Genomic DNA, 25,838 nt, shown 5'->3' on the forward strand with positions numbered 1-25,838 from the left:
TTCGAGAGTGACTGGAGTTTTTAAAGTGGTATTTTCTGCACAGGCTAATATAGTATTCCGTTCATTTTTGGCCCATACTTGAAATGGACGAATTTAGAATAGACCAAATCATGCTGTGCATTCATCACTGTTTGTATCACTGGTCCAACCAGATGCAAATATCTATTCATACATAGAAAAATGGTCCTTACTAAGGAGGGATGGACTAAATTTAGAGCCTTCTAATTAACGTAATGTCTGAAAGGAAATGAAATTGTCAAGCTTAAGTCGATTTAGTGGAGGAAGCCATCACGACGACGAGAGACGTGGTTTATCAAACACGAAGCCCAAAAATAAGAATCCATTGATTAATGATTGATTGACAAAGATCATGAAAATCAGCGTTATACGGCAATAAATTTCAAAACGCTCAATAAAATACATCAGAATTACGGCTTAATGGCTGATGTATGAGTAACAGAATAATAAACAACCTCATCGCAAATAAAATACACTCGTAAAAGAGCTTTCTAAGTAGAGTGGGCTATAAACACCCAACTATTCGACCATATAGTTCCAAAAATCTCACACAAAGAAAAATCCCTCCAAAATACGACATAATCCGGAAAAATTACTTACTTTCCAACCAAAACATCCCGTAAAACTGTTTCAGTAGATCGCGGCATAGAAAACTAACGCATTCATATCCAAAACCTCGTTTATTATTCGATCCTTCCTCGAGTGGATACCAGGAATTATATCAGAAAACTAAGACTATGAACACAAGAGGCAACCACTTATACTAACAGTATGCGTATTATACTGTGGCTACAAGCAAGCAGACTCTCAGATGTGATGGTTATTCTTCTATAAACCTCCAGGCATGTTTCGAATGTAAATGTGAATTTAAAAAAATAATAAATGGCCGAATAAAACACTCTTTATCTAGACATATCTACTCGGTGCAATACAACTTAATTGAGCTTCTTTCAAAACGTATTTAGCAAGGAGTATTTTTATCTGGAACTGCGGATTGTGTTTTTATGTTTAAATATTGTAATCAATATTTTGCCAGGTCATTTGTAGCTAAGAAAACATATTTGTAGATTTTTCCTATGTCCATTAATGGATCTAACCCTTAGTCTTTGTCACTTTTACCCGGATACCGTTTTGGCAGCTCAAGTAGGCTGTCTTGTTTATTGAGTATTTTGTCTACCTAGCGAACTGGCACTATTTTTGAATAAGTGATGTAATAGCAATATAAACAACTCTCAACTCACCTGCCCTCGCAACTAGTTTAGCTCTCATCAGGTAATTAGTGTCTTAATATGTCATTAAGATTTGGATGAACCAATCGCTAGAAGTTTTGGTCACTAATTTCTTGATGGGAGTGTCTTAATCAACTTGGTTTTTGGCAGCACAGATTTGATCACTCTGTGCCTGCTATCCAACTGATTAAGACGTAAAATAAACTGGTATTAACACATAAATTCAATCGTTTGAATTTTCAGGTGAGTTACATCCATTTTTCATAGTTAAATCTTATATATGTTTTGGCATAAATGTGTACCTAGGCTTAGCTGAGAAATCAGACCTTTATGTAACACGTACATTTGGTACTGAGAGTCAATTTTTATAGATTAGGTATTTAATCTAAAATGACGGCTAATGATTATTTGTTTGTAGAAATAGGCCTTTGTATTAAGTATGTAGTTAAAGAAAAGTCATTGTAGGACAATCTCAGTTACGATCTGATGAAGTATGAGTAATCAAGTAGTATAATATTCGATTCTATTCTGTGTATACTGTAACTAATTATCATAACACTCTGTGCCTGCTATCCAACTGATTAAGACGTAAAATAAACTGGTATTAACACATAAATTCAATCGTTTGAATTTTCAGTTTTGTAAAATTGGCAACGCGCAAAAAGTCCGTTGCTAAAATGGTGGAGAACCCGTTGCTGAAATGGTGGAGAACCCGTTGCTAAAATGGTGAGAACCCTTTAACGATTTCCGAAACCTCTCGCAAATGAATCCTCGCTCGGTAGCACAAAACAACGGCAGGATAACAAGATCGACGACTTCGAGGAACGATCCTCTCTGGAATTTGGCTGTACCGAGCTCTCCGGTACGTCTGCAGCCCGTCGATATACGTGTGCACAGCACGGACAATCAGGAAGCGCACGCGTTAGTACGGGACGAACAAAGCAATATGCCGAAAGTTAGTTTGGATTATTTTGGCGTCGGCTATGGTACCAATGTACCAGCCTGGTTGGATCGTTTCGACCAATATCTCAGGCTGAACAACGTACCAGCGGAGAAACACGTCAATGTGTTTTATATCATTTAGGGCACCATGCGGCCAATATCAAGAACAGCCTCCCGGTTGCCGACCAACTAGATATCAATAAGTTAAAAGCGGCACTGAAAGAGCGCTTTAGGCCGTTGGAGGACCAGTTGCTTACGACCAATATTATGCAAGCGCAAAACGAGTCGGTGAACGATTATCTTAACCGTATCGACATTCTCGCGTCACAATCGTCACTGACCCCGCAACAAATCGTTTCACGGGCAATACAAGGGTTACAGCCACGAATTGCGGCGACTGTAGCTGGCCATTTGCCCGATAGTATGCCGAAACTGCGAAAAATCGCCCTGACCGTCGAAAAATCAAGCAATTTCGTGCCGTTATCTACACCTGTTGTAGCCGCTGCTGCAACTTCAACGGATCCTGCTGTGGAGAAATTGCAGGCTCTGACGACCGTCATCGCCGAGCAGTTTCAACAGAATTTGAAAGACACCTCCGCTATGTAAAATGGTCCGATAAATCTCCAAATTCGTGGCAACCTTCTGATAATCTTACCCAGGCGGCCAAGGACGAGTTCTTCCGTACCCACACGAGACAGGGTAAAACGCGAAAACGAAGGTCCTGTTTCAAGAGATCATAACTCGATTTTGCTGTTTCACCTGTGATTGGAGTATTTTTTTTTTTAGGAGTTTGGCACGAAAGAGACAACTAATATGTGCTATGAGTTGTGCGCACAACTCTCCTTTCGCGTCTCTTGCTTGAAATAGCAGGTGTCATACTCCTAGGTTGAATTTCTTTTTATTAGGTGGAACGATTTTTCGAATACTGGAATTTGTTGAAGGATTTTTCGTGATTAGTCTCTTCCCTCGGCGAGCTCTGACTTATCTCGTGCGGGATGTTTCTCTCGTGTCCGCCTGGATCGGGTACAACTTACGCGGTCCGTTAGTTGCCACCCCACACCGGTCAACTTGAATCGTCGTGACAGGTTATCTTGAATTTTGTGCAATGCGTCTTCAAAGAGAATGAATCTGTGGTTGTCTAGATATTTTGTTGGGTTATTGATTAATTATATTCCGTCAAGGGTTACCTTCAGTTAAAATACTACATGTCAAGTTTTCGAGTATAATATGGATCTGGCGTACTATTTACCCATGTCATGGAACTTGTATTACTTTCATAGTACAGATCATGGTACATAATTATATTATAAACCATTAAAAAAAAAAAAAAAAAAAATGTATATCCGTTTTATAGTATTTTTCAATGCGCCGATGTTGCAGCTAAATGGTGGCGGTGATTTTTCTGTATCTGTGAATTTTTTTTTGACTATATCTATGATTTGATGAGTATTCCATATTTTTTATATGATAAGGATTGTTAATGTTACTTCCCCTGGATACGGGTTAATTTTTCTAATATAACAATATCGATGAGTCACTGTCTATTATTAGGGGATTATGTTGATTGTTGCTGATGTTTTGCCATGTATTTACCCTTTTTGTATTATTAGAATTATGTAACGGAATACGGATGTAGAACTGATGCTGTGTGATATTGTGTTTAGTAAGTTTTTAGGGATATATTACAGAACTTATGTTGGATGAGATGACTTTTTATTTTTACCTCCCTAGGCTTGTGTGTTAATTTTCTGCTTTTGTGGACAAAAGCTTGAATATAGTGTGGGAGAGTTTAGCAAGGAGTATTTTTATCTGGAACTGCGGATTGTGTTTTTATGTTTAAATATTGTAATCAATATTTTGCCAGGTCATTTGTAGCTAAGAAAACATATTTGTAGATTTTTCCTATGTCCATTAATGGATCTAACCCTTAGTCTTTGTCACTTTTACCCGGATACCGTTTTGGCAGCTCAAGTAGGCTGTCTTGTTTATTGAGTATTTTGTCTACCTAGCGAACTGGCACTATTTTTGAATAAGTGATGTAATAGCAATATAAACAACTCTCAACTCACCTGCCCTCGCAACTAGTTTAGCTCTCATCAGGTAATTAGTGTCTTAATATGTCATTAAGATTTGGATGAACCAATCGCTAGAAGTTTTGGTCACTAATTTCTTGATGGGAGTGTCTTAATCAACTTGGTTTTTGGCAGCACAGATTTGATCACTCTGTGCCTGCTATCCAACTGATTAAGACGTAAAATAAACTGGTATTAACACATAAATTCAATCGTTTGAATTTTCAGGTGAGTTACATCCATTTTTCATAGTTAAATCTTATATATGTTTTGGCATAAATGTGTACCTAGGCTTAGCTGAGAAATCAGACCTTTATGTAACACGTACATTTGGTACTGAGAGTCAATTTTTATAGATTAGGTATTTAATCTAAAATGACGGCTAATGATTATTTGTTTGTAGAAATAGGCCTTTGTATTAAGTATGTAGTTAAAGAAAAGTCATTGTAGGACAATCTCAGTTACGATCTGATGAAGTATGAGTAATCAAGTAGTATAATATTCGATTCTATTCTGTGTATACTGTAACTAATTATCATAACACTCTGTGCCTGCTATCCAACTGATTAAGACGTAAAATAAACTGGTATTAACACATAAATTCAATCGTTTGAATTTTCAGTTTTGTAAAATTGGCAACGCGCAAAAAGTCCGTTGCTAAACGTAGACTTTCATGTTGACTCTGTATTTTTGATAACGCAAATGAAATTGTGTCAAAAATCATGTTTCAAGTAAAATCGTATGTAGAGCACATGAGTAAACATAAAATAATAAAAATCATCATAGTACAGATAAAGAAATCGACCTACTGGCATACACTTTTATTTTAAGCATGGTAATATTTTCAAGTACTGAAGGAACCTACAATAATACGATAGCACAACCCTCCCTTCCCCCCTGGGTGGGAACTAGTAAATAACTAAATAGCTGCAAGGTGCTGTTTATAATATTACACAAATGAGGGTTGAGGTATACTAGTTAGCTGACTAGTTTACACCACTCTAATTGAGGACTGCAGTGTAACGAGTTTCTCCTGAGTACGAGATAATTAACCTTAGTGCAGTAGTATCCGACTTTCTCAAACTAACAATGACGTAGTTATTATTCAAAGCATTCGCCGAGTTTAAACGCATTAATGACGACGATGAGACGTATAAACCTCAGCGCACCGCCGCCGACTATCAGCTTCAATCAACTAGAATCAATGCTAGGGACGTTTCACAGTCGCTAGCTATTACTGATACAGTGAGAAAATTACGCATAAAAAACATATCTGAAAGTTGATAACAGTTGCAGCTAATGGCGACTGAATAAAAACAGATCTGAAACGCTCAGATCGTTATCAAAGATATATTATGGATAATTTGTACCGAATCAAAGCACCAGTATAGCGTCAACTGATCTATATCAGTATATCACCATATGATTCACTAACATCTCTTCAACATCATAAACAGCCTCTGATGTTCTGTCTTTTTTTATGCGACCTTGGAAAAGATTTTATTCATAAAACGTTATTCAATTCCTTCAGATAATTTCTAGCCTCCTAAACTCCGTAAATATAGCAGGCCTACAACTTCATTACCGCTGAGAAGTGAAGACCATCCCGAATATATTGAATGAACACCTAAAATAAACTCAATAATTCAATACTCTCTCGAACTTACAACATTCCCTCAAGTGATAATAGAAGCATTTACACCGAGTGAGTTTCAAATACCTTCTACCACTAGACAACTAGTAAGTAACAGTCTAACTGTCGATCGATCTACGCAAAATTCTCCAAAGTATTGAATAGAATTGAAATAAACAATAATACGAATAAACACTGGTGCTAGAGACAACAATTTCATATAGAAATTATCAGAACATGCTCAGTATACTAACCATTTTCTTTAGGAGCCGTCCCATTTTCGTCTACCGTTAAATGTTCGGCTAATTCTGACAAACTTTCATCTAGATGTCGATTACTTCGTAACGTTAATGACAGCCTACGTTTGAACTTCTTCATCACGCTCATCGCTGCTGTTTGATATCAGATCTATGATTGTATGTCGTGTCTTTCTGTCTGTCTGTCGTCGGTTATGCTTCACTAATCCACGCGTACACTCCGTCTCTGTGAACAGGAGTGTTATCGGTCCGAACACATTATATATTCCATCTATGATTAATCCTGCAATGATGAAAGCAAAATAAGAAATCATTTTAATCCATAATCCACGACCGGACTTCATTAGAGATGTACGACTAAACAGGGTGTATAGTGTACAGTGAGCTTGGGTTTTACACAGTTCAAATATCTAAATGTGTATCTTATCATTATCTGCAGAATACTATATTCAAGTGACGGACAAGTAATGATAAGTACGATAAGTAAGAGATGGGTCATTTGTCATGGACTCATCGTAAAAGAGACAATATCTTATACATACACCATCATTGAACATTGAGGTAACACATAAGGACTTATAAAAGACCACACATCTTTGGATGGATTCAGGGAAAATGTAACGTGATAATCAATGGTGGTAGAATGTCTTGTGAAGAGACACCAGCGCTTGGCTGAACACTCGAACTCGATGAAGAAGTGTCACTGCCAACTGAATTTTTCTCACTCGTATCTGAAGACAGATCTCTCTCACTGGAGACAGCTTTTCTATTGTCTTTCTATGGGTTGAATCTAATCCATGGATTGAATGATCAATCACGCAGAGACAGGTAAAACTAACTCCTCGTGACTCTCGACTCACATCCTAACGGTTGTTTGAAGAAATGTTACAGCGCGATAAATATCGACGCAATGTCTACGACGTTTTAGAGAGGTTTTCGAGTCGTATGATCCGCGATTGAAGGGTTAAGTTAGATGTGAGTATGCTACTCTATTTGCGTTCCAATCATCAATATAATCTCATAGAGATTGAATGAACATATCCACAGGCAACCCATACAAAATTAAACCATAGCCATCTGAGAAATGCTACACTGTTATTCGTTCATTCTCACGCAATCAATAATTAAGCGTAAAGGTCGACGTAAGCAAAAACTATTCCTCCTCTAATTACAAGTAGAAACACATTCAAAATTACTTTTCACCTTCAAGCATGAAATAAAAAATGAAGTAAAATATCAGCTGTTCTTGCTACTTTATCCATAAATCATGCATTGTTAAGTGAAAAATTGAGCGCCTAAAATAGCGCAGAATCTACAACAGGAATATTCACTTTAATAAATAATACCGGTAGTAAAAGTGGTGGGATCAAAGACAAAGACATAAATAGCAAAAACAGCTGCGCCAACTATCAAAGCGAATTCAGAAATATTTTTTATCAATTCCTATATATAGCAAGGAGGCTCTACTCCATCCAACATGTCGATCGCTTCATCATCAAAGTATAACACGCATAGCTTTGAGACACACACACACACACCAGTGAGAGAGGTATCACACAATATACCGCCTGGTGATAATTCATCTTCCTCTTACACCGGATATCTTGGCTACGCTACACGCAGTCTCTGTCATTTCCCTTCATACCATTTTTACTCGCAAAATCAAAAGAACCGAAGCGGGAGCTCAGTTAACCCTTTCAAAGCCACATACATTAACATGAATCCCTATCGAGGAAATTCGTATCTCAGGTTTAAAAAAATTACGATCTATAAATCGAAAAATGTACACGTTTGGGCAATACGACAATTTGAGTATCATCTGGTGACGCGAGATAGAATTATGAATAACGCGTGGTTGAAATGGTTGCGCTGAAATCTTATTATCAATGGTTCAAACAGCTGTGATATATAAATAAATCACAACCAGATTAATATGTCGCAATAAAAACTTTACCGCACAGTCGCCACTGCGTCTTAGCGCATATCAATTTGATATAACCTATTTAAAGGACAAAGAAAAAGAATAAGAAGTACATTGAGGTAGACAAAATGAAATCATTTTTACAGAAAAAAAGTCTGTAACTTTTTGTGGGGGTGTGGGTAAAATTTTGAAAATATTGATGCATTTAGTTAGACTTGCATTCGTAGAGTATTTTAACAATAGCCCAAAATTGTTTGGTGAGCAAAAATAGGGTTAGGGCAAGTGACAGGTATCCGCTGTTTTTGAAATATTTCCATCGATTTCAGTATTAACTATTATCATTGAATCACCTGTCTGATCAAGAATCTCAAAGGCCCAGTTTGGAAAAGGTCATGATGGCAAAGCCAGCAGAGTGTAAATCATGCGTTAATTAAAGATGTGAGCAATAAGTCAATAAACACCAATAGGATAAGAAGAATCAGTGATAATCACTGCAACCTACTCAATACCGGCTCACGCATGTTAAGTTTGATTCGGCGACTGAAACTGTTTAGGATCAAATGAATAAACAGAACCCACATCAAAGTAAAGAACTAGACAGCATGATTTTATCCCGATAATCATAATCGCGATCTAAATTGCCGAAGACTTGTTTCATCTCTCCAGCCATTCAGCTGTCATAAGCAGTCAAGAAGAAGCAGGCATGTTCGACTAATTGAATTTTCTGGTTGTTCCACCCACCATTAACCTAATCAATAGTGAAAAAGTCGTAATATGCAATCTTGCAATATCACCTGCTCCCCACCATGTCCGGGTACACGACAAGTCAATACTGTACCTATCTCCACCAGTCCACAAGCTTAGCCTGATCCCAAAGAAAAAACATACACATTAAATCTATCATTCTAATTAAAGAATAAAATTGCCAACGAAAAAAAACCATTTACCATAGAAGTAGATTTGTATTAAATTAAAAATTTTGGGCTGCTACTTACACATACAGGATAACGATACATTTTTGGCACCATTTAAACTTTAATTGGAATCATTTAATCACTTACGCTATGTAGATTAATTTGAATCCTGCCTCTTACTGTAACCAGCAGTGCAATATAGTCCAAATATACTGTTAAAACATAGAAAAGGATCAGTAAATAAGAGGATTTCCAGCGAATTTTCAGAAATGTCAAAACCGCACAACTTCCTGGTATGGCTATGTAACGGAAATGGGCGTCGGAGCTGAAGCTCCCGCACCGGACTACAATCTAATTCAATTCACTATATTCGAAAACGATTCGTACTGTAGTCCGTGCAGTTCCGTGTGTTTATTTCCTGGTTTTATATATTTTGATTTCTTCAGTTTAGTTTTCTGAGTCGGCATTGAGAAAACAGCAAGATGCCAACAAAACTCAGTTCTAAGGCTATTGTTGGTATGGCCATGGTGTTTATGGGTTGTTGCACCAACGTCGTTTTCTTGGAGTTTTTAGTGAAGTAAGTGCTCGTCATCAAATACTCATCAAATACTCAATCAAATTCAAATGTACTGTATTATGTATATCAGGACGAAATAGATGTCAAAATTATCGATGAAATATGGTCTTGTTTCAGAAAATTCCCAGGTAGTGGAAATATCGTCACTTTTTTCCAGTTTCTGTTCATAGCAGTTGAAGGTTTTATCTTCAGCGTAGATTTCGGAAGAAAACAGAGAGCCATTCCATTGAAGTAAGTTAGAACTCGTTTCAAAATTTAATCGCTAAAATCACCTCATCTTTTACAAAAAATTTTTCCCTTATTTTTAGGGAGTATTTAAAGATGGTGTCACTGTTTTGGGTCGTTCAAGTTGTCAACAACTATGCATTGAATTTTAATATATCGATGCCATTACATATGATCTTCAGAGCGGTAAAGACTTGAAATCTATTATTTATGAAAAAAAACCTTAGTACTAGTTTTGACCTTATTTTATGCATTTTAGGGTAGTTTGATGGCTAATCTTATCCTGGGTGTTATCTTACTGAAAAAGAGGTTAGTGCACTAATACGAATAATACAGTTTCAAATGGATTAAAAAATTATGAATTAGGTCGACTGCCAATGCATTCTGGCCCTAATAAGACTTCTATCAGGTATGTACTACCAAAACTGACTGAGTTAGGCCACCCGGAATGCTCTCAAGTCGGGTTGAAATAAACATTAGAAACTTTTCATAGCAATTCCTTCAGTAATTACAAAATTGTTCCTTCACTCATTAGAAAATTGATTTTGCACCATCAAAACATCTTGAAAGTCCATTTTATTCATTTTTAGCTCGTTTTGAATTTTTTCAGCTATCCTCTTATGAAATATCTATCTGTACTGATGATCAGTATTGGTATTAGTATTTGCACGATTGTCTCATCAAAAAATGTGGTGAGTATGAAATTGATACATTGCAGTGTCGGAAGAGAATCTTATACACTTCGATGATTTCATTTGAATTATTTCAGCATCATGACGAAGATAGTTCGGAGGATGGAAACTTTAATGAATACATGCGATGGCTCATTGGTATGAGTAATTTATTTCAAATTCTATTCAGTTGAATTCCTGTGCAGTCATTTCATTCGTAAAATATTATTTTATACTCTAGGAATCGGTATGCTGTTATTTGCATTGTTTATGTCGGCGCGTATGGGTATCTTTCAAGAGTGTATATATAAAGCTCATGGAAAGCATCCAAATGAAGCGTTGTTCTACAATGTAGGTTTGCCATTTTACATTATATTGTCAACCAGTGCAAAGATCTGCCTGGAATAATAATACAATGTTTATATTATATTTTCAGCATGCTCTTCCTCTTCCAATTTTCATATTTCTTGCACCTGATATTAAACATCATATCGAACTTTACAATACCTCAGGTAAATTTCTAAATCCATACAAACTGATATTTGAACTTGTTGATATTTCAAGTAACAAATGTACATGGATATGTTTTATGTTACAGAACCTGTTGATATTCTCGGCTTCGTGATACCAATCATGTGGCTTTATCTGATTGGCAATGTAATTACTCAGTATCCTTTCTGCATGAAAAAAGTGCTTAATATTTTTGAAATGAAGCCTTGACTTGTACTGAATGATGCAATCTTTTTAAATTCCTTAATTTGTTCTTCTAGATACATTTGTATAAAAGGTGTATTTATTCTGACAACAGAATGCGAGTCTCTCATTGTTACTTTGGTTGTTACATTGAGAAAATTCACTAGCCTCATCTTCTCAATCATCTATTTCCAAAACCCATTCACTATCTACCACTGGATCGGTACTGCTCTAGTATTTGGTGGTACCCTGATATTCACAGAAACGTTTACCAAGATAAGAGATGCATTTATACCACCAAAACGCAAGAAGGCAGATTAATGTGGCAGCTAATTTACAAAGATCCAGCTGATTATCTTGCTACGTGAAATTTTGATTAGGCTTTTGTTTGTTTAAATGTGATAAACGTGTTATTTTTACAAACCATATTAGCTGTAATGTAGGATTGTTTTTAATCTGTTATATCGATCAGAATTATATTGTATTATGCTTTCCTTGTCTTATAGTTTAATCGTCTCATAGTTTCTATGTATAACTATTACTAAATTCGTGTATTGTGTATTTTGAAGACAAAATATAGAATTTTATCTTATCAGAAGTTTTTGTGTCACTTTTGTTTTACTCAGTCGATTTAGTGCTTCAGCTTGATCAATTAATTGATTTCATTGTTACCAAAGAAGTTTTGCACGGATATTAACTGTATAAATCGGGTACAATAACTTTTACAATATGTCGTTCTAAGTTGAGGAATTTACATGGTTGTTTATCGGTGCAAGTTACATGTCATATGAATAAATCGAAAATCCGGGAGTCCAGATCTTAGTCCGTACTTGTTCCGATCGTGACTAGCACATCGGGTTCAATCGATATAGCAGTAAACAAAAAGTCACTCGTCGCTGAGCTATCTGCTGAACAGTACTGCGTAAGTATATGACGGCGAGCCGTGTGATATTTTTAACATACATGAATACAATATCCGAATAGTTTGGGTTAGTTACTTCGTTATTGGGCTCAGAAGGAATTACCGTGGGAAGATGGGTGCATATTCAATCAAAACTTGCATATCATTGGCACGTTATGTTATTCGATATGTTCGCTGAGGGCGGGACTGGGTTATTAGTTCGGCAATAAAAGTCGATTACATTGGAATGCACCTGCCTGAGATGAGTTTCAGATAAAACTGATTAATTTCGCTTTCACGCCATTGAGACAATACAGGCCGCAGCTGTGCAGGTGCATCTGAGTAGCCAAATGTAATTCTATATACGACTAAACACATGAACTCATTTTGAAAAGTCCATCCACGATCGTAACTGTACGAAAATGTTTTTTTCTAGGCAATCAATAATACCATGGCGGTGAAAATTTCGGGACAAATAAAGTTCGCTGGAGGTGAACCGGAGTCCTTTCCCAGTGGCTCGTTTATGACCGTTAAATGTGAAGATACATCTCTGATGGACGTAGCGGCCGTATTACTTAAACACTGCACAATTGACGTGTCTGATTACAAGAAAGGGAAACCATTGACGTATGAGATGCAAGTCGATCCCCCAGCCGATCCCCGACCAGAGATTACAATGTCGTGTGTGATAAATGTCGGTTGGAAGGCCCAGGGACATGAGTGGATTCGCAGAGGAGATTACCTAAACGATACGTCACATCCGATACAGTTCCACGCCACTGACCCAGTCATTAGACATATTGAAGTGATTCATTATAAATAAGATATTTTCAAACTTTGTAATCAAATATATAAAGACGAACAGTTCTGTTAATTTTTTTCGAATTATTCATGTTATTGATCTGCGGACCCGACGAGCTTGGTGACATTTTGAGTAGGCCTCTTGGCGGCTGTTTGGCAAAGATTAGTTTATTTATTTTGCGGCCCCTGGATGAGCCCCGCGGCTTAAAAGCTTCACTGGTGACACTCCCACATTGGCTACGTGAACGGTACGAATCTATGGCCCAGGCGTTTTCCAACCGGGAGGACGCAATGCCTGGAGGCACCACGGCTGAACCTCAGTCGCGCCGGGCCTGGCGGCTGCCCGGTCGACAACCAGTCCTCGCCACATCATAGTGGTTGTTTGGTTGTAGAATCTATAATCATATACTATGGTGGTCCTTTTCGAATATATAGGCTGTATTTGATTTTGGAATCGAGTTCTAAAGTGATTGAGTTGGCAGAACTGGTAATGCCCGGAGAGCCGCGCTGGGTTTGCTCAAATTGGTCTTTCTGATTAAGATCCGGCCCTACGTCCGTTTATGAATGTCCGCAAAATAGTGTTTGTAAAATTAATTTAACGCTAAGTTCTCCACACCGGCGTGAATTCATTGATAACTATTTACGTAAATCGAGGTTTTGTAATGTTTTTCTGGATGGTTTAAAGCAATTAGCGCGTTAACGATGGCATTCCGTTATATTAATTGCGGCGCTAAAACACATCAATTTCTTCAAAGACTGATCAGTCCTCAAATATCCACGATACAGGTACGCAGACCTATTCCCAGACCCCTCGAGTGATAAATAATGTCAATGATGATGTAACAACGGTGAATTGAATTTGTATTTTATTGCAATTGCTTGCTCATCTTTACTTTCCAGGTGAAACGAGGATTGCAAGTCTGGTCGAAATTAACCAGTCAACCTACATTTGCTAATGTTCTACGACAATGGGGACTGCTTTCACAAAAATCCCCAAAGGGGTTTGAGAAATACTTTCCAGGTGGGAATAAACCGAAAGGAACAAATGGCAAAAAGGCCCAGCCTAGAGGTAATTTCACTGTTCCTTATATTTCTAAAAGTGTTGAGCCTATAAAATATGTCCAATCAATCTTTGCACCGTGTGTTTTGGACACATATTTATGTTTATATCCGTTCACCCATCACCCAGGTGTCCTTGAACCATTTCCAAAGATGTCACGTCTGTTCTTCATAGCAAATATGGCAACTCCGAGGAAGGCAGAATGCTTATAAATTTCATGCAATTAATTGAAACCCTTCAATAATTGATTCAAAATGAATAGGAAAGATGTGTCATTATGCAGATCAGCTTTGATTTGAAGACATTTAATGTTTTTGTTATTAAAGCTCAACAACCCCCACCTCCGTCTAAATCAAGCACAAGTCCTGGTAAACCAGAAGTGAAGCGTCCAGATTTTTCATTCTCTTTCGGAAGCAGTAGTTCAAGGTGAGTGTAAATTAAAGCCCGAAATTACAGAACAAATATCAGAGCATTCTGGAAAATTTAAGGAATTTGTAATTGTTGACCATACTGTCAATGACCATTTGCTAACCATGTGTTTCTTTATCAATTACGTGATTCATGAAAAATGAATGAATTGTAACCAAGATATTTATCCTTTTACTTGCAAATTCTCTTCTGAGGGAGTGATTAAAAATGGGTTTATATAATGTATTGATGAATGTATGATTGATTTGTTACAGGAGCGGCAGTAGAATATTTGGTGATCCCAGTGATCCCAGTAACAAAGTAATGATAGGCGTAATAACTGGTATCGGAGTCGTTAGTTTTATAGCTATTTATAATTCACAATTCAAAGAAATAACGTGGAAAGAATTTTTATCGAACTACCTCAATCGTAATGTGGTGTGTATTTTTCGGTTTTTGTTATGTTACTCGTCGTCATTATCAAACAGAATGTTATATTCTGTATGACATTTTGACAGGTTGATAAACTGGAGGTAGTCAATAAGAAATGGGTTCGTGTGAAAATGATGCCAGGAACGCAGATCGACAGCTCTGTAAGTTAGCAGCAAACTTCTGTCAATGTTTTGCTATTGATTACTTCATGTTTTAATTGAGGACAACAATTCAGACTTGAAAGATTTTTGAGCTCAAACTTTTTCATGAAAATGGAACCTGTGATTTATAAGTTGGATTTGTATTTTTCAGAACACGGTTTGGTTTAATATCGGAAGCGTCGAAGCATTCGAACGAAATCTTGAAAATGCTCAGTTTGAACTAAATGTTGAGCCGCCAAATTTTGTGAATGTTGTTTATAAATCTGAAGCTGAACTGTAAGTATTGTTAGAGACATTCGTTCAGGGCCATTTCATAAAGTATGAACGCATCTTTGTGTAAGGTGGGAAAATTGGCACAAATTTACATTCATTCTCAATGATTTGCCCCTTATTCATCGATTCTTAGAATATTATACAGCTGTATAGTAAATTGAAGAGCTGTATCTATTCATTTCAGGGCATCAATGGCATATTCAGCTCTTAATTTCATCATACCGATTGCTATTTTAATCTGGTTGTTCAGTCGATCAGCTAGTATGTTCCAGGTTGGTATCTGCATATTACTAACTTCAAAGTTCTCATATTCACAACTTATGAAGTATTGAATAATGAAATAATCTGTTTGATATCATTTAGGGTGGAAGAGGTGGTGCTGGTGGAAAAGGAGGTGGGATATTCGGTTTCGGGCAGAGTACTGCTAAGATAATCAAAGAAGACATAGGAGTCAAATTCCAGTGAGTACATATAGTGTGTGTCAAGCATTCAAGACACTTTTGAGCAGAAATCTTCAATTTTTGCTCACCTTGTTAACATATTATTATTATTATCTCAGAGATGTTGCCGGCTGCGAAGAAGCCAAAGTCGAGATCATGGAATTTGTTAACTTCCTGAAGAATCCTCAACAATACATCGACCTAGGTGCCAAAATTCCCAAGGGAGCTATTCTAACTGGTCCACCGGGTACTGGTAAAACATTACTAGCAAAAGCGACTGCTGGTGAAGCAAATGTGCCGTTTATCACAGTCTCAGGTTCTGAGTTCTTAGAGATGTTTGTTGGTGTTGGTCCTTCGAGGGTAAGTCTTGTTTATCTCGGTGTCAATATCTGTAAACTACAACGGTCAAGCTGGCATCTAAAGTCGTATAATAACCTAGGTCGTATAAATTTTAAAATCCTGTTTTACCCCTCTTCAAAATGCCATTAAAATCTGTCTCTGAAGTCGTAGTTTATAAGTCATGTAAATGCCTCTTTCTAAATGCCTGCAAGTTCTATTTTCTAACCCATACATTTCCTTCACTGACGGTAAAAGTTGTATATATTCATAAAGTCCAATGAACTATGATTTACACAAGATTGACCGTATTTCTCTTCCACTGCTAACTATTATGTTCATTTAGGTTCGTGATATGTTCGCTACCGCTAGGAAGAATTCACCTTGTATATTATTCATCGATGAAATCGACGCCGTTGGTCGTAAAAGAGGTGGTCGTAACCTAGGAGGACAAAGCGAACAGGAAAATACACTAAATCAACTACTCGTTGAAATGGATGGTAAGTAAAAATGGAGCAGCTGGTAGAGAGTTTGTAATCCGGAATTTCTATTCTTAAACTGGAATGCATTCAATCATTAAAACCTGCCCAGTGTTATTATTGTATGGTGGAAGTTATCAAAGCGAAATGAAAATATTTGATTATTCAAACAGGTTTCACTCCTCAGACGAATGTAGTTATACTGGCTGCTACAAATCGTGTTGATATTCTCGATCCTGCTCTCTTGAGACCGGGACGTTTCGATCGGCAAATTTATGTCGGCTCGCCTGACATTAAGGGCAGGTAAGAAGAGTATAAACAATAACATCTAATCATCTAGATCGTCTATATTGAAATACATTTCTAATTGTTTCATTTCAAATTTTAAGAGCATCCATATTCAAAGTTCATTTGAAACCGCTGAAAGCTGACCTAGAAAAAGATGCCCTTGCTAGAAAAATGGCAGCTTTGACTCCTGGATTTTCAGGTGAGGATCGCTATAAAAAGTTTACAGAATTCCTAATGGATGAATTTAGACTGTATTTTCGAGATATTTTTCACAGGAGCTGATATAGCCAATGTATGTAACGAAGCTGCCCTGATAGCTGCTCGCGATTTAAACCAAACAATTGAAATGAAGCATTTCGAAATGGCGATAGAAAGAGTCATTGCAGGTATGTACAGAGAAGATGTTTAAATTACTATTACCTTAGTTATTATTTTCATGTCATTTCTGGTTTACTGATTTTGATTGTGATATCTCTAGGTTTAGAGAAAAAGACACAAGTTTTGCAGCCCGAAGAAAAGAAAACAGTTGCATACCATGAAGCTGGTCATGCCGTGGCCGGTTGGTTTTTGGAACATGCAGATCCATTACTTAAGGTAATAGTGCACGAATTGTTAGAAATACACACTAGGGTGCAAGAACCAATTTCGATGTGCCTGTGTTATGGAATTTGGGTCGCTATTTCAGGTGTCTATTATCCCGAGAGGAAAAGGTCTTGGTTACGCTCAGTATTTGCCGAAAGAACAGTTTCTGTACACAAAAGAACAGGTATTAATGATTAGATTATCGCATGATGTAATCTGGTATATATAAGAGAACCATTGAAGATTTAGTTGATTATTCTTTAGTTGCTGGACAGAATGTGTATGGCTTTAGGTGGAAGAGTTTCGGAAGAAATATTCTTCAGTCGCATCACGACTGGTGCTCAAGACGACCTTAAAAAAGTCACACAAAGCGCATATTCGCAGGTACTGATTAAACGTGAAAAGCATTTTAAACCGACGTATAAAATAAAGCTGTTTCCTGAATGGTTTGTTAATTTCATCGCTAGATCGTTCTGTTTGGTATGAATGAAAAAGTCGGCCAAGTTTCGTTCGACATGCCTCAACCCGGTGAGATGGTATTCGATAAACCGTACAGCGAGGAAACGGCTCAACTTATTGATCAAGAAGTGCGTAAACTAATAACATCAGCTTATACACGAACGAAGCAACTATTACATAAACACAAAGCTGAAGTAGAGAAGGTAATTTGCTGTTTATAGCCATCGATGAAACGCTTCGAGTTAATGTTGTAACGATATTATCCCAAAAAAGTTTACCAGTGAATGATTTTTTTTCAACTCTGACTAATATCCAAATAGTCATCTTCAGACTACTGAAAGTTGAAAATGAATCATTCAGTTAATGAAACCTTTATGGACTTGTCTTTTCTTTCTGAGTGTAGGATTTATGTTGCCGTTTATATTTGTTCGTTTAAAATCATGTGAGAACTTTTAAGATAATAGGAATTTACTGTTATTGTTTACAGGTAGCTTTAAGACTATTAGAAAAGGAGAAATTAGATAAAGATGATATGGTAGAATTATTAGGCAATCGACCATTCGCTGAGAAATCGACATATGAAGAGTTTGTAGAAGGAACTGGTGTGTATACTACAGCACCCGACTTTACTGGTATTATCAGTATGGCATTTATTCGTCATTATCTATATTTCTGTTGCAGGTTCGTTTGAAGAGGATCAGTCGTTGCCCGAAGGACTCAAAAACTGGAATAAAACCGATGAAAAGGAGGGAGAAACTGACTCTGAAAATAAGGAAAAAGAATCAAAATCAGCAGAATCTTCTTAGTGTTGATTATTCTCGTATTCTTAGGCAAGACAGAGAACTAGAATGAACAGTGCTGGTAGATGTTTCACAATGCTGCTGTTTATAATGTAAACTATCTGACTTCAGTTCCATCATATAAAATACATCAAACGTCATCCGTAGCTCGATACAGGATCAATTTACATTTAGAGACTGAAATATTTGTATGAGAGTCTATGGACTATGCACTGAACAGTGTACCAGGTTTTTAATTCTACATTACTTTGCATTAGTAGCATCATGAATTGAAAGGGTTTGATTTGAATGGTTGAATATAACTTAATTAATTATAAATAACTTATATTGACATCAGTCAAATAAAGTTTGTACATTAACCATAAGTTTGTTTTGCTTCTTGATTTGAGGAAACATAAAACACTGGACTGAAAACCTGGTTTGTAGCAAGTCTTTTTGACTAACAAGTTACGTGAAAGACTTTTGTCACGGCATTCGAAATTGTGACAAATGTAGCCAACTAAGTGTTGATCAATGCATTGACATTGATAACTAATATGTCCTCGTACATGATTGATAAGTGAGATTAATCCGACACAACAATTTGAGACAAGTTTCTTCCGTAAAAAGGCTTGGTGTGTACGGGATCAGTCTTCATAGGTCATAATCGTTAGGCTTTGTCTTTGAAATGATGAGCAGTTACAGTTACATCATGAGCGCAACTCGCAAAATTGTGCCACTTCTTCCAGACACTACTACTAACCATGGGAAAAGCTAGTACCTGCAATTTCAAATGCAAGTATACCTATCATTTAAGGGGGTGATGTGGATTGATAGCAACTCGATAAAGCAACTACATGTAAACCTTACTTCATTGTTACATTTTTATTACAACAAGGTCACATAGATTCACAGCCACAAACATACAGAGCATCGCGAAAACATATTGATATAAATTGAAAGCAATTGATTTTGAAATTGCCTCAAATAGTGACACGATATATAAACGTACGGACTGTAAAGTGTTGCCTAGAAGAATGAAGGAACATATTCTCAGTTCCTAAGTTATTACTTTTATTCAATTTATAATTTGTAAAATTTTCCTCCATTATCGTCATAAGTTTATTCTTATTGACAATAAATTAAAATTACCTAAACTGCCGACTCATTTCATGGTGAGGCAGATTAGTTGTATTGCTAAATAGTTACTCGTAATGAATGTGTCAACATACGCACGAAGAATATTGCATGAAGATAAATTAAATATAGCGATTACAGATGTTTAAAGAACCAGTGCACAATATTAACAAATGCATCAGCCTCTGTATCGACCTTGTTAAGAGGATGGCTATTGTCTGGATATGCTAACAATCTAAAAGAAAGAACAACACATTAGAAACGAGGATACAACAGAAATACTGCTCGAAATCAACAGATAATTGTTACCTAGTCTTTACACCACGAGCTTTGAGCGCTCTTATATATTCGTGTCCTTGTTTCGGGGGAACGCGAAGGTCATCCTTTCCCAACATGATCATTACAGGTGTTTGAACTTTATCAACGAACTGCATCGGAGAAACGTCCCACATTCTTTTCATAACATCGGGAGTTGGTAAACATTTAAAGTCATAGTCATGACCTGACTCGCAATATGTCCTACAAAATCATCATCTTGTTTAAATGGAGACTAGATTAAATGGATCATTAACTGCCATAATTTCTGATCAAACCTACCAATCGGGAATATCAGTGATCGTAGCCATAGCTGTAAAAAGAGTTTGACAAATATTAGGAGCATGGCTTATGGCTTCACGTTAGTGAGCTACTGATATTACAGCAGCTTACAGTTAAATAACATGTTATGAATGACTGGCTTATTTGACTGATTTTGAACCCATAATCTATGGAGTTAGTTGTGAGTTAAAAGTCTTTATAAAGTTCTACTCATTTTGCTATTTTTAGGGTAACTTACTGGATAAGTTGGTGACAGGATTCCGTGCACAAGCTGCTTTATAAAATCCCTGAAAAAAAAAGATATTTTAACGCTAAAAAATATGAAATCCTGACAGATGTTCAAAAGTATGGAATATGCTAACTCACTGGATATTGACCGATGAGATGACAGGTAAGAAATCCACCATGAGAACCACCTAAAACACAACACTTATCCTTATCGACAGGATACTTATCGATTACTTCTTCAATAGCTGCCTGAAAGACACAGATGGATTGAATAAAATAGCTCTGATAATTCAAAATAGACAAAAGTGAACGAATAGTGAACTTACCTGAACATCTTGTACATCTATTGTTCCGATATGATTAGGTAAACAATCGATGAAGTCTTGACCATAAGACCAAGATCCACGATAATTTACTGAAACACAATTACTGTGAGTATTTGTCATGGAAGCATTTCAAGAAACTGCGGAATATGTGTGAAAATGCATGAAATAACTTACCACAAACGATAGTGAAACCACATCTACACAGCCCAGCAATATACAGCATGAAATCACTATGAAATGATGAATGAGGTCCACCTAGAATATACATTTCATATACCGTCAACCTTGGTTCATCTGTGCCCAGTTTAACCGTATAAGTTCTTAATTTATACACATAGAGTGTTCCTGTTTATAAGTAACTTTATTCTCTTTTTAAGTTTTGTGTCTAATTCGTACTCCATAATGGGTATCTTCATTTATTCCATAGACAATTAATACGTGGTCCTACAGTCCAATTTCTATCAGGTCCATCCTGAGTGACACTGATTAACCGAGGTTGACTTTATTAAATTTATAAATGTGAGGCATCAGGTTTCAATAATTTCACTAGTGTATAGATACTGACCATGGGGGAAAATAATCACAGGAGATGCATTTATATCACTAGCTGTACTATTTCCAGGTCTTATCAGAATGCTTTCATAGCTATTTATATTTTCTTAAAAGAAAAATTGAAAACAAAAATTTGCATTACGCGTATTTGAAATGGAAATGATGAATCTTAATTAAAATCAAGTTTTGATAGTGAAGAGACCTGAATACTAACTGTAAAGTGGATTCATTCTTTCAGGAGGAACATCGTGTTTAATTACTGACCAATTTACATCATCGAGTACAACAGGTGGGGATTTATCAAGCTGGTACCATGTTATATTAGATTCTTGACCTTCAGCTGGTAATTTGCCTATAACCTGGTAATAATTAACCAGAATATATATGTACAAAAAATAAGTTTATCACTACAGTGTTCTCCGCAAGAAGTTGTAGGCAAGAGCGGTAGCCAACTACATTCACCCCTCTGAAAATCAGTTGCCCCTGTAGACGAGTTGATCTCAATGTTTCCTGTCAATGTTCTACATGAGAATTTCTTTATATACCAGTAGTAGTGAGTTATTATCAGGGATGACACCAAAATAAAGCTTAATATGCAATGTTTCGAAAGCTTTGCATTTGGCATCGATAACGTTACAGTAAAGAATGAATGGAGGCCCTGTAAAATCCCAGCTTATAGAGAACATCGAAGCCAATCATTGTTTTCTTACCATATGATGTGGACTATTTGGTGAAGAACGGACAGCAAGAATATAATCATCACAAACATCCAGCACACTACATACGCCATATTCATCTACAATTTCATCATATATTCTCACATATTTTCAAATAACATCATTTGATTGATTGTATTTTCTGATTTATACATACTGCTTGAGATCTTTGTTACTGCCTTCGTTTCTAGATTGATGACCAGTGTAACCTGTCGAATTTAAATTTAGCCGAATAACCACAAATCATAACAGCTGCAGTTAATCGTATAAAATGCATTGCTACTTACTATAGAAGTTCGCCAATGTGAAGTTATAACTATTCTCCGACCGTCATTTGCCCAACACCTTTTAGGAAAGCCTTGCGCATGAATACCGGGAAACTCACCATCTGAAGACAACATAACAACATGTATCATTGATCAAAAAGGTCAAATTCTAAAATCATATTAACATCCATCTTAATTTCTACCTTCAGATGAGCGGATTACATCAACAATTATTGAAGTTTTTTCAGTATTCCAGTTATACTGAAACAGAAATCAAATGAAATCATTATCAAATTAACTGCATGTATTCTGCATACATTGCTAAAACTGCGACGAATGTTTACCTGCATTAAACTACTGCACTGCATGTGCGGCCCTCCAACTTTGTTTTGTAACCATATTAGTTTGTTTCCATTCGGTGAAATGGATGGTGCACGCCGAGATGAAGTCTCCTCGTCATCGCATAATGATGCTGAAATTTATAAAAAGCAATTAAAATAGCGTGTACTAATTTTCAAAACCATTTTTTCCTGGGATCTTCTACTACTTACAGCAGCTTTTTGATTTAATATCGAAGTAAAAGACTGATGATCTGAAGATATGAAGAATTCTTTTATTTGTATTAGTTCAATGAACATGAGGATAAGAGTTGAAGAGAAGCGTGAACAGATAGTACTGTGTAGGTTTAACTGATTTTATTTGCAGCGGTACACGGAACCACCTATTTTCACATCTATTGTTTGATTGATACAATAGGCTGAATAAGGCTGAAAAACTCACTTTCTTTGTAGACAGTAAATTAAGCCAAGTCGGTATGGGTCATGACAGTAACCTATAAACACAATTCCATCATCCGTATGACGCCATTTTGGCTGAAAAGTAGAGATTTTTGGTGAAAGATATTAGTGAACTTAAGTAAGTGGGTGTATAGGCTTTATAAGGAATCGTATATTTACTGTCGCAGGGGATAAATCCTCTGGTATTCCATCTAACACAGATATCTCTTCAGTTTCAATATCTAGAATACAGATGACAGGATGATGCAGACCAACAAGCTGTTCACCCCAGTCTTCACGGAATAGATGTTCATCACCCTGAAATAAAACAGTTGGATTCACAAAGAGAATTAGCCATCAGTCTTATATCAACCTTACGTGACAGATATAGATATAAATACCTTAGCAACATCTTCGGTAGCTTTTCTAGCCTCTTCCACGGATGTCGTGCTATTCTTTCGATCGAAAAAAGATTGCGTTTTTGTTAACTTTCTTTCTGCTAAGTACATGAGTTTTTCCTCAGAGGGGGACCATTCTAGAGTACCAAACGCCCCTAGTGTCATAAACAAAGTTTAGAGTTTTAATCCGAGTCCGAATAATTTTGATATTTTCTGCACATTTCGACGTTTTTACTTACCATCAGCTTTGTAGATTTTTCCATGTTTCTCAAAGGCCAGAATATCAATGTTCTTTATCTTAGTACTTTCTGACCATACCTTTGAAGAAACGAATTGTGTTACATACATTACCATCTAGGTATTCACAAATGTTTAAGCTTCACTTTAAAATCACATTTTCCACAAACCTCGATGAAAAATTTCTCATCTCCTTTTTTCGGTGTGAATTTACGGACAACAGCTCTATATTTTCCAGATGGTGAGATCTTATTGTACAATCTAAAGAGAAAACAACTTCCCAATTAAGTTTCTTTCTGAAATTAAATTTAATAGTATAACCTCGGGTACGTTGATAAGCTTTCATACTCATTTTGTATTTCTTGTGGTGGTGTCACAATAAGCGGTTTTATTTTCTCTTGCTCAGTTTCTAGGATGTAATGTTTTGTAAATTTAATTTTCTCAACTCGTTCTATATCTCTCTCAGTCCATTCTGTATATACATGTACATTCTTATCTTGGATATTGTACAATGAACCTTCAGTCGGAGTGGGATATTTAGCCAAATCCCGGTATATGTTTACAACCTCTTCAACCTGCAAGAAATTTTAGGCAAAGATACTATCAATCTTAAAAATGGACAAATTCATTTTTATGAATGAATAGACAATAAAATTTGAATGCCGGCGCACATCACTGTATGACTTGTTGTTGACCTACTGCGGAGAGTGTAAAAACTCACCATTTTTTCTCTGACATTCACAGATGAACTAGACATCATTGTAGCGAAATGACAAAACATGAGACCTAACACTGAAAATGTCACCAGATCGTGAACCGAACCCAATAGATAAGATCAACACCGATCAAAGATGGCGGCGCCCATGATGAGAACAGCGACTTCGAAATTACGAACAATTTTGCCTCAAACGCTGTCTGTTTGTAATCGTAAGTTATATATTAAGTTACACATGATGAATCATATTAAACTTTATACAATCAAATGGTTTTTACTTAACATATACTCTTGCTTTATGCTTTAAACGAGTTTTTTGCGTTGTAATTGCTAGTTTTCCTAAGTAGGTGGCAGCACTTGACGGTGTTATGTGCAGCGCAACGTTACTGCTCTGTGCATGTACAGTGTACATGTCCATATTTATTATTTTTCAGGATTTAGCCAGTCGAAATTTTACTTGGGGGCACCCGTTGACAAAACCTTTCCGTACGTATCTGTCTAAATGACAATCTCGGATACTTATTGTATCGCCTGCTGTTTACATACCATTCTCATATACATTTGTTTTATTAGAAACCCTGCGATAGTTTTATCCAAAGATGGGGCGACTGTCGTGTGCTGGCACCCAGAGGAAGAATTCCCTTATGAATTAACCAAGGTAGATGTAATTATCATCCCTCATTTTCTCGGTTCATAACCTAGCCCTTGACGGTTAACTATTATTACATTTGTACATTTTAGCAAGTACTGTTACGAGATAACTTATGCATTGATCTTTTTATTTCAGCCATTACCAAGATCTGTTCCAGAAATGGAGGAGGTTTGTAGAATTAAAACGAGATATTTCCTTATTTTGATCAGAATTTCAACGATTGAACCAGATGTATATTTTTCTATTTAGGGCGATTCCTTGTTGAAAGTTCAATATCTTGAGAAAGACAAATTCGAAGGTAAACCCATGGAAGTAGTAAATAGAGAGCTTGCTGAAATGTTTTATACTTCACGTCATCCATGGGACATAAAGTGAGTTTATTTGATAGACCTTATCCAAAAATGACGATTTGAAATCGTATCAATGGATATTATGACGATACTTTCTTACTTTTTAGGCCACAAAAGAAGAGAATAAAGCCTAACCCACCAAAAGATCGTGAGAGCATCTAGTCTTTAATTGATTTGTGTTTCATTGTTATTTTGTAAATAAATAGTGTACGTCAACAGAAATATAAGGTTTTCATTTGGTTGTTAGTAAGTCACGGCGTACTTTCTTGAAGAAAATGATTCTGTATATTTGGGATACATCTAGTTTCTTTACATACTCATATGACTGCGAAAAATT

At 36.4% G+C, this 25,838-nt stretch overlaps 6 protein-coding genes across 9 annotated transcripts in view; 4 read left to right on the top strand and 2 right to left on the bottom strand.

Moving 5' to 3' along the window:
* Window positions 1–9,262, bottom strand: part of LOC141901640 (cyclin-dependent kinase 17-like) — a 32,255-nt gene extending 22,993 nt beyond the window's left edge. For 2 of the 3 annotated variants that reach the window (XM_074789013.1, XM_074789011.1), the window contains exons 1-2: window positions 9,134–9,262; window positions 6,149–6,434 (exon numbers count right to left, since the gene is read on the bottom strand). In XM_074789013.1, the coding sequence (XP_074645114.1) occupies window positions 6,149–6,281 (133 nt within the window). In that variant the 5' untranslated portion in view covers window positions 6,282–6,434; window positions 9,134–9,262. Of the gene's footprint in view, window positions 1–6,148; window positions 6,906–9,133 lie in introns of those variants that run through there. The other variant, XM_074789012.1, reaches the window with a different exon arrangement.
* Window positions 9,263–9,392: 130 nt separating this feature from the next.
* On the top strand, window positions 9,393–11,715 carry LOC141901658 (UDP-xylose and UDP-N-acetylglucosamine transporter-like). The gene is made up of 10 exons (XM_074789049.1): window positions 9,393–9,563; window positions 9,681–9,794; window positions 9,872–9,974; window positions 10,048–10,097; window positions 10,399–10,480; window positions 10,558–10,618; window positions 10,701–10,810; window positions 10,896–10,971; window positions 11,058–11,127; window positions 11,230–11,715. The coding sequence occupies exons 1-10, from the start codon at window positions 9,469–9,471 to the stop codon at window positions 11,471–11,473; spliced, it is 1,005 nt and encodes a 334-aa protein (XP_074645150.1). The 5' UTR covers window positions 9,393–9,468; the 3' UTR covers window positions 11,474–11,715.
* Window positions 11,716–12,009: 294 nt separating this feature from the next.
* LOC141901685 (uncharacterized) lies at window positions 12,010–12,910 on the top strand. Its single transcript, XM_074789101.1, has 2 exons — window positions 12,010–12,074; window positions 12,490–12,910. Exon 2 carries the CDS (start codon window positions 12,505–12,507, stop codon window positions 12,874–12,876), a length of 372 nt encoding a protein of 123 aa, XP_074645202.1. The 5' UTR covers window positions 12,010–12,074; window positions 12,490–12,504; the 3' UTR covers window positions 12,877–12,910.
* Window positions 12,911–13,480: 570 nt separating this feature from the next.
* LOC141901624 (mitochondrial inner membrane m-AAA protease component AFG3L2-like) lies at window positions 13,481–18,928 on the top strand. Of its 2 annotated transcripts, XM_074788982.1 has the most exons (19): window positions 13,481–13,640; window positions 13,755–13,923; window positions 14,241–14,340; window positions 14,598–14,760; window positions 14,841–14,915; window positions 15,067–15,191; window positions 15,373–15,460; window positions 15,552–15,649; window positions 15,748–15,988; window positions 16,311–16,464; window positions 16,617–16,746; window positions 16,833–16,930; window positions 17,007–17,117; window positions 17,210–17,325; window positions 17,417–17,497; window positions 17,578–17,697; window positions 17,781–17,975; window positions 18,260–18,374; window positions 18,454–18,928. In XM_074788982.1, exons 1-19 carry the CDS (start codon window positions 13,557–13,559, stop codon window positions 18,576–18,578), a joined length of 2,388 nt encoding a protein of 795 aa, XP_074645083.1. In that variant the 5' UTR covers window positions 13,481–13,556; the 3' UTR covers window positions 18,579–18,928. The 2 variants fall into 2 exon arrangements, 1 of the variants encoding a protein (XP_074645083.1); XR_012618842.1 differs by lacking the exon at window positions 18,454–18,928 and having other exon boundaries at window positions 17,809–17,975; window positions 18,260–18,372.
* Window positions 18,929–19,426: 498 nt separating this feature from the next.
* LOC141901628 (acylamino-acid-releasing enzyme-like) lies at window positions 19,427–24,616 on the bottom strand. Its single transcript, XM_074788987.1, has 22 exons — window positions 24,506–24,616; window positions 24,133–24,359; window positions 23,955–24,045; window positions 23,787–23,865; window positions 23,551–23,702; window positions 23,330–23,467; window positions 23,154–23,245; window positions 22,925–22,965; window positions 22,718–22,845; window positions 22,577–22,634; window positions 22,395–22,495; window positions 22,265–22,316; window positions 22,102–22,187; window positions 21,606–21,750; window positions 21,405–21,497; window positions 21,014–21,094; window positions 20,840–20,928; window positions 20,652–20,762; window positions 20,524–20,572; window positions 20,286–20,316; window positions 19,998–20,207; window positions 19,427–19,923 (listed from the first exon to the last, which is right to left on the bottom strand). Exons 1-22 carry the CDS (start codon window positions 24,563–24,565, stop codon window positions 19,824–19,826), a joined length of 2,214 nt encoding a protein of 737 aa, XP_074645088.1. The 5' UTR covers window positions 24,566–24,616; the 3' UTR covers window positions 19,427–19,823.
* LOC141901679 (large ribosomal subunit protein mL42-like) lies at window positions 24,560–25,721 on the top strand. Its single transcript, XM_074789095.1, has 6 exons — window positions 24,560–24,711; window positions 24,934–24,985; window positions 25,073–25,157; window positions 25,287–25,319; window positions 25,401–25,522; window positions 25,609–25,721. Exons 1-6 carry the CDS (start codon window positions 24,636–24,638, stop codon window positions 25,661–25,663), a joined length of 423 nt encoding a protein of 140 aa, XP_074645196.1. The 5' UTR covers window positions 24,560–24,635; the 3' UTR covers window positions 25,664–25,721.
* The last annotated feature ends 117 nt before the right edge of the window (window positions 25,722–25,838 follow it).

Source organism: Tubulanus polymorphus, chromosome 3 (assembly GCF_964204645.1).
Source record: "Tubulanus polymorphus chromosome 3, tnTubPoly1.2, whole genome shotgun sequence".
Classification (NCBI taxonomy): Eukaryota; Metazoa; Nemertea; class Palaeonemertea; order Tubulaniformes; family Tubulanidae; genus Tubulanus; species Tubulanus polymorphus.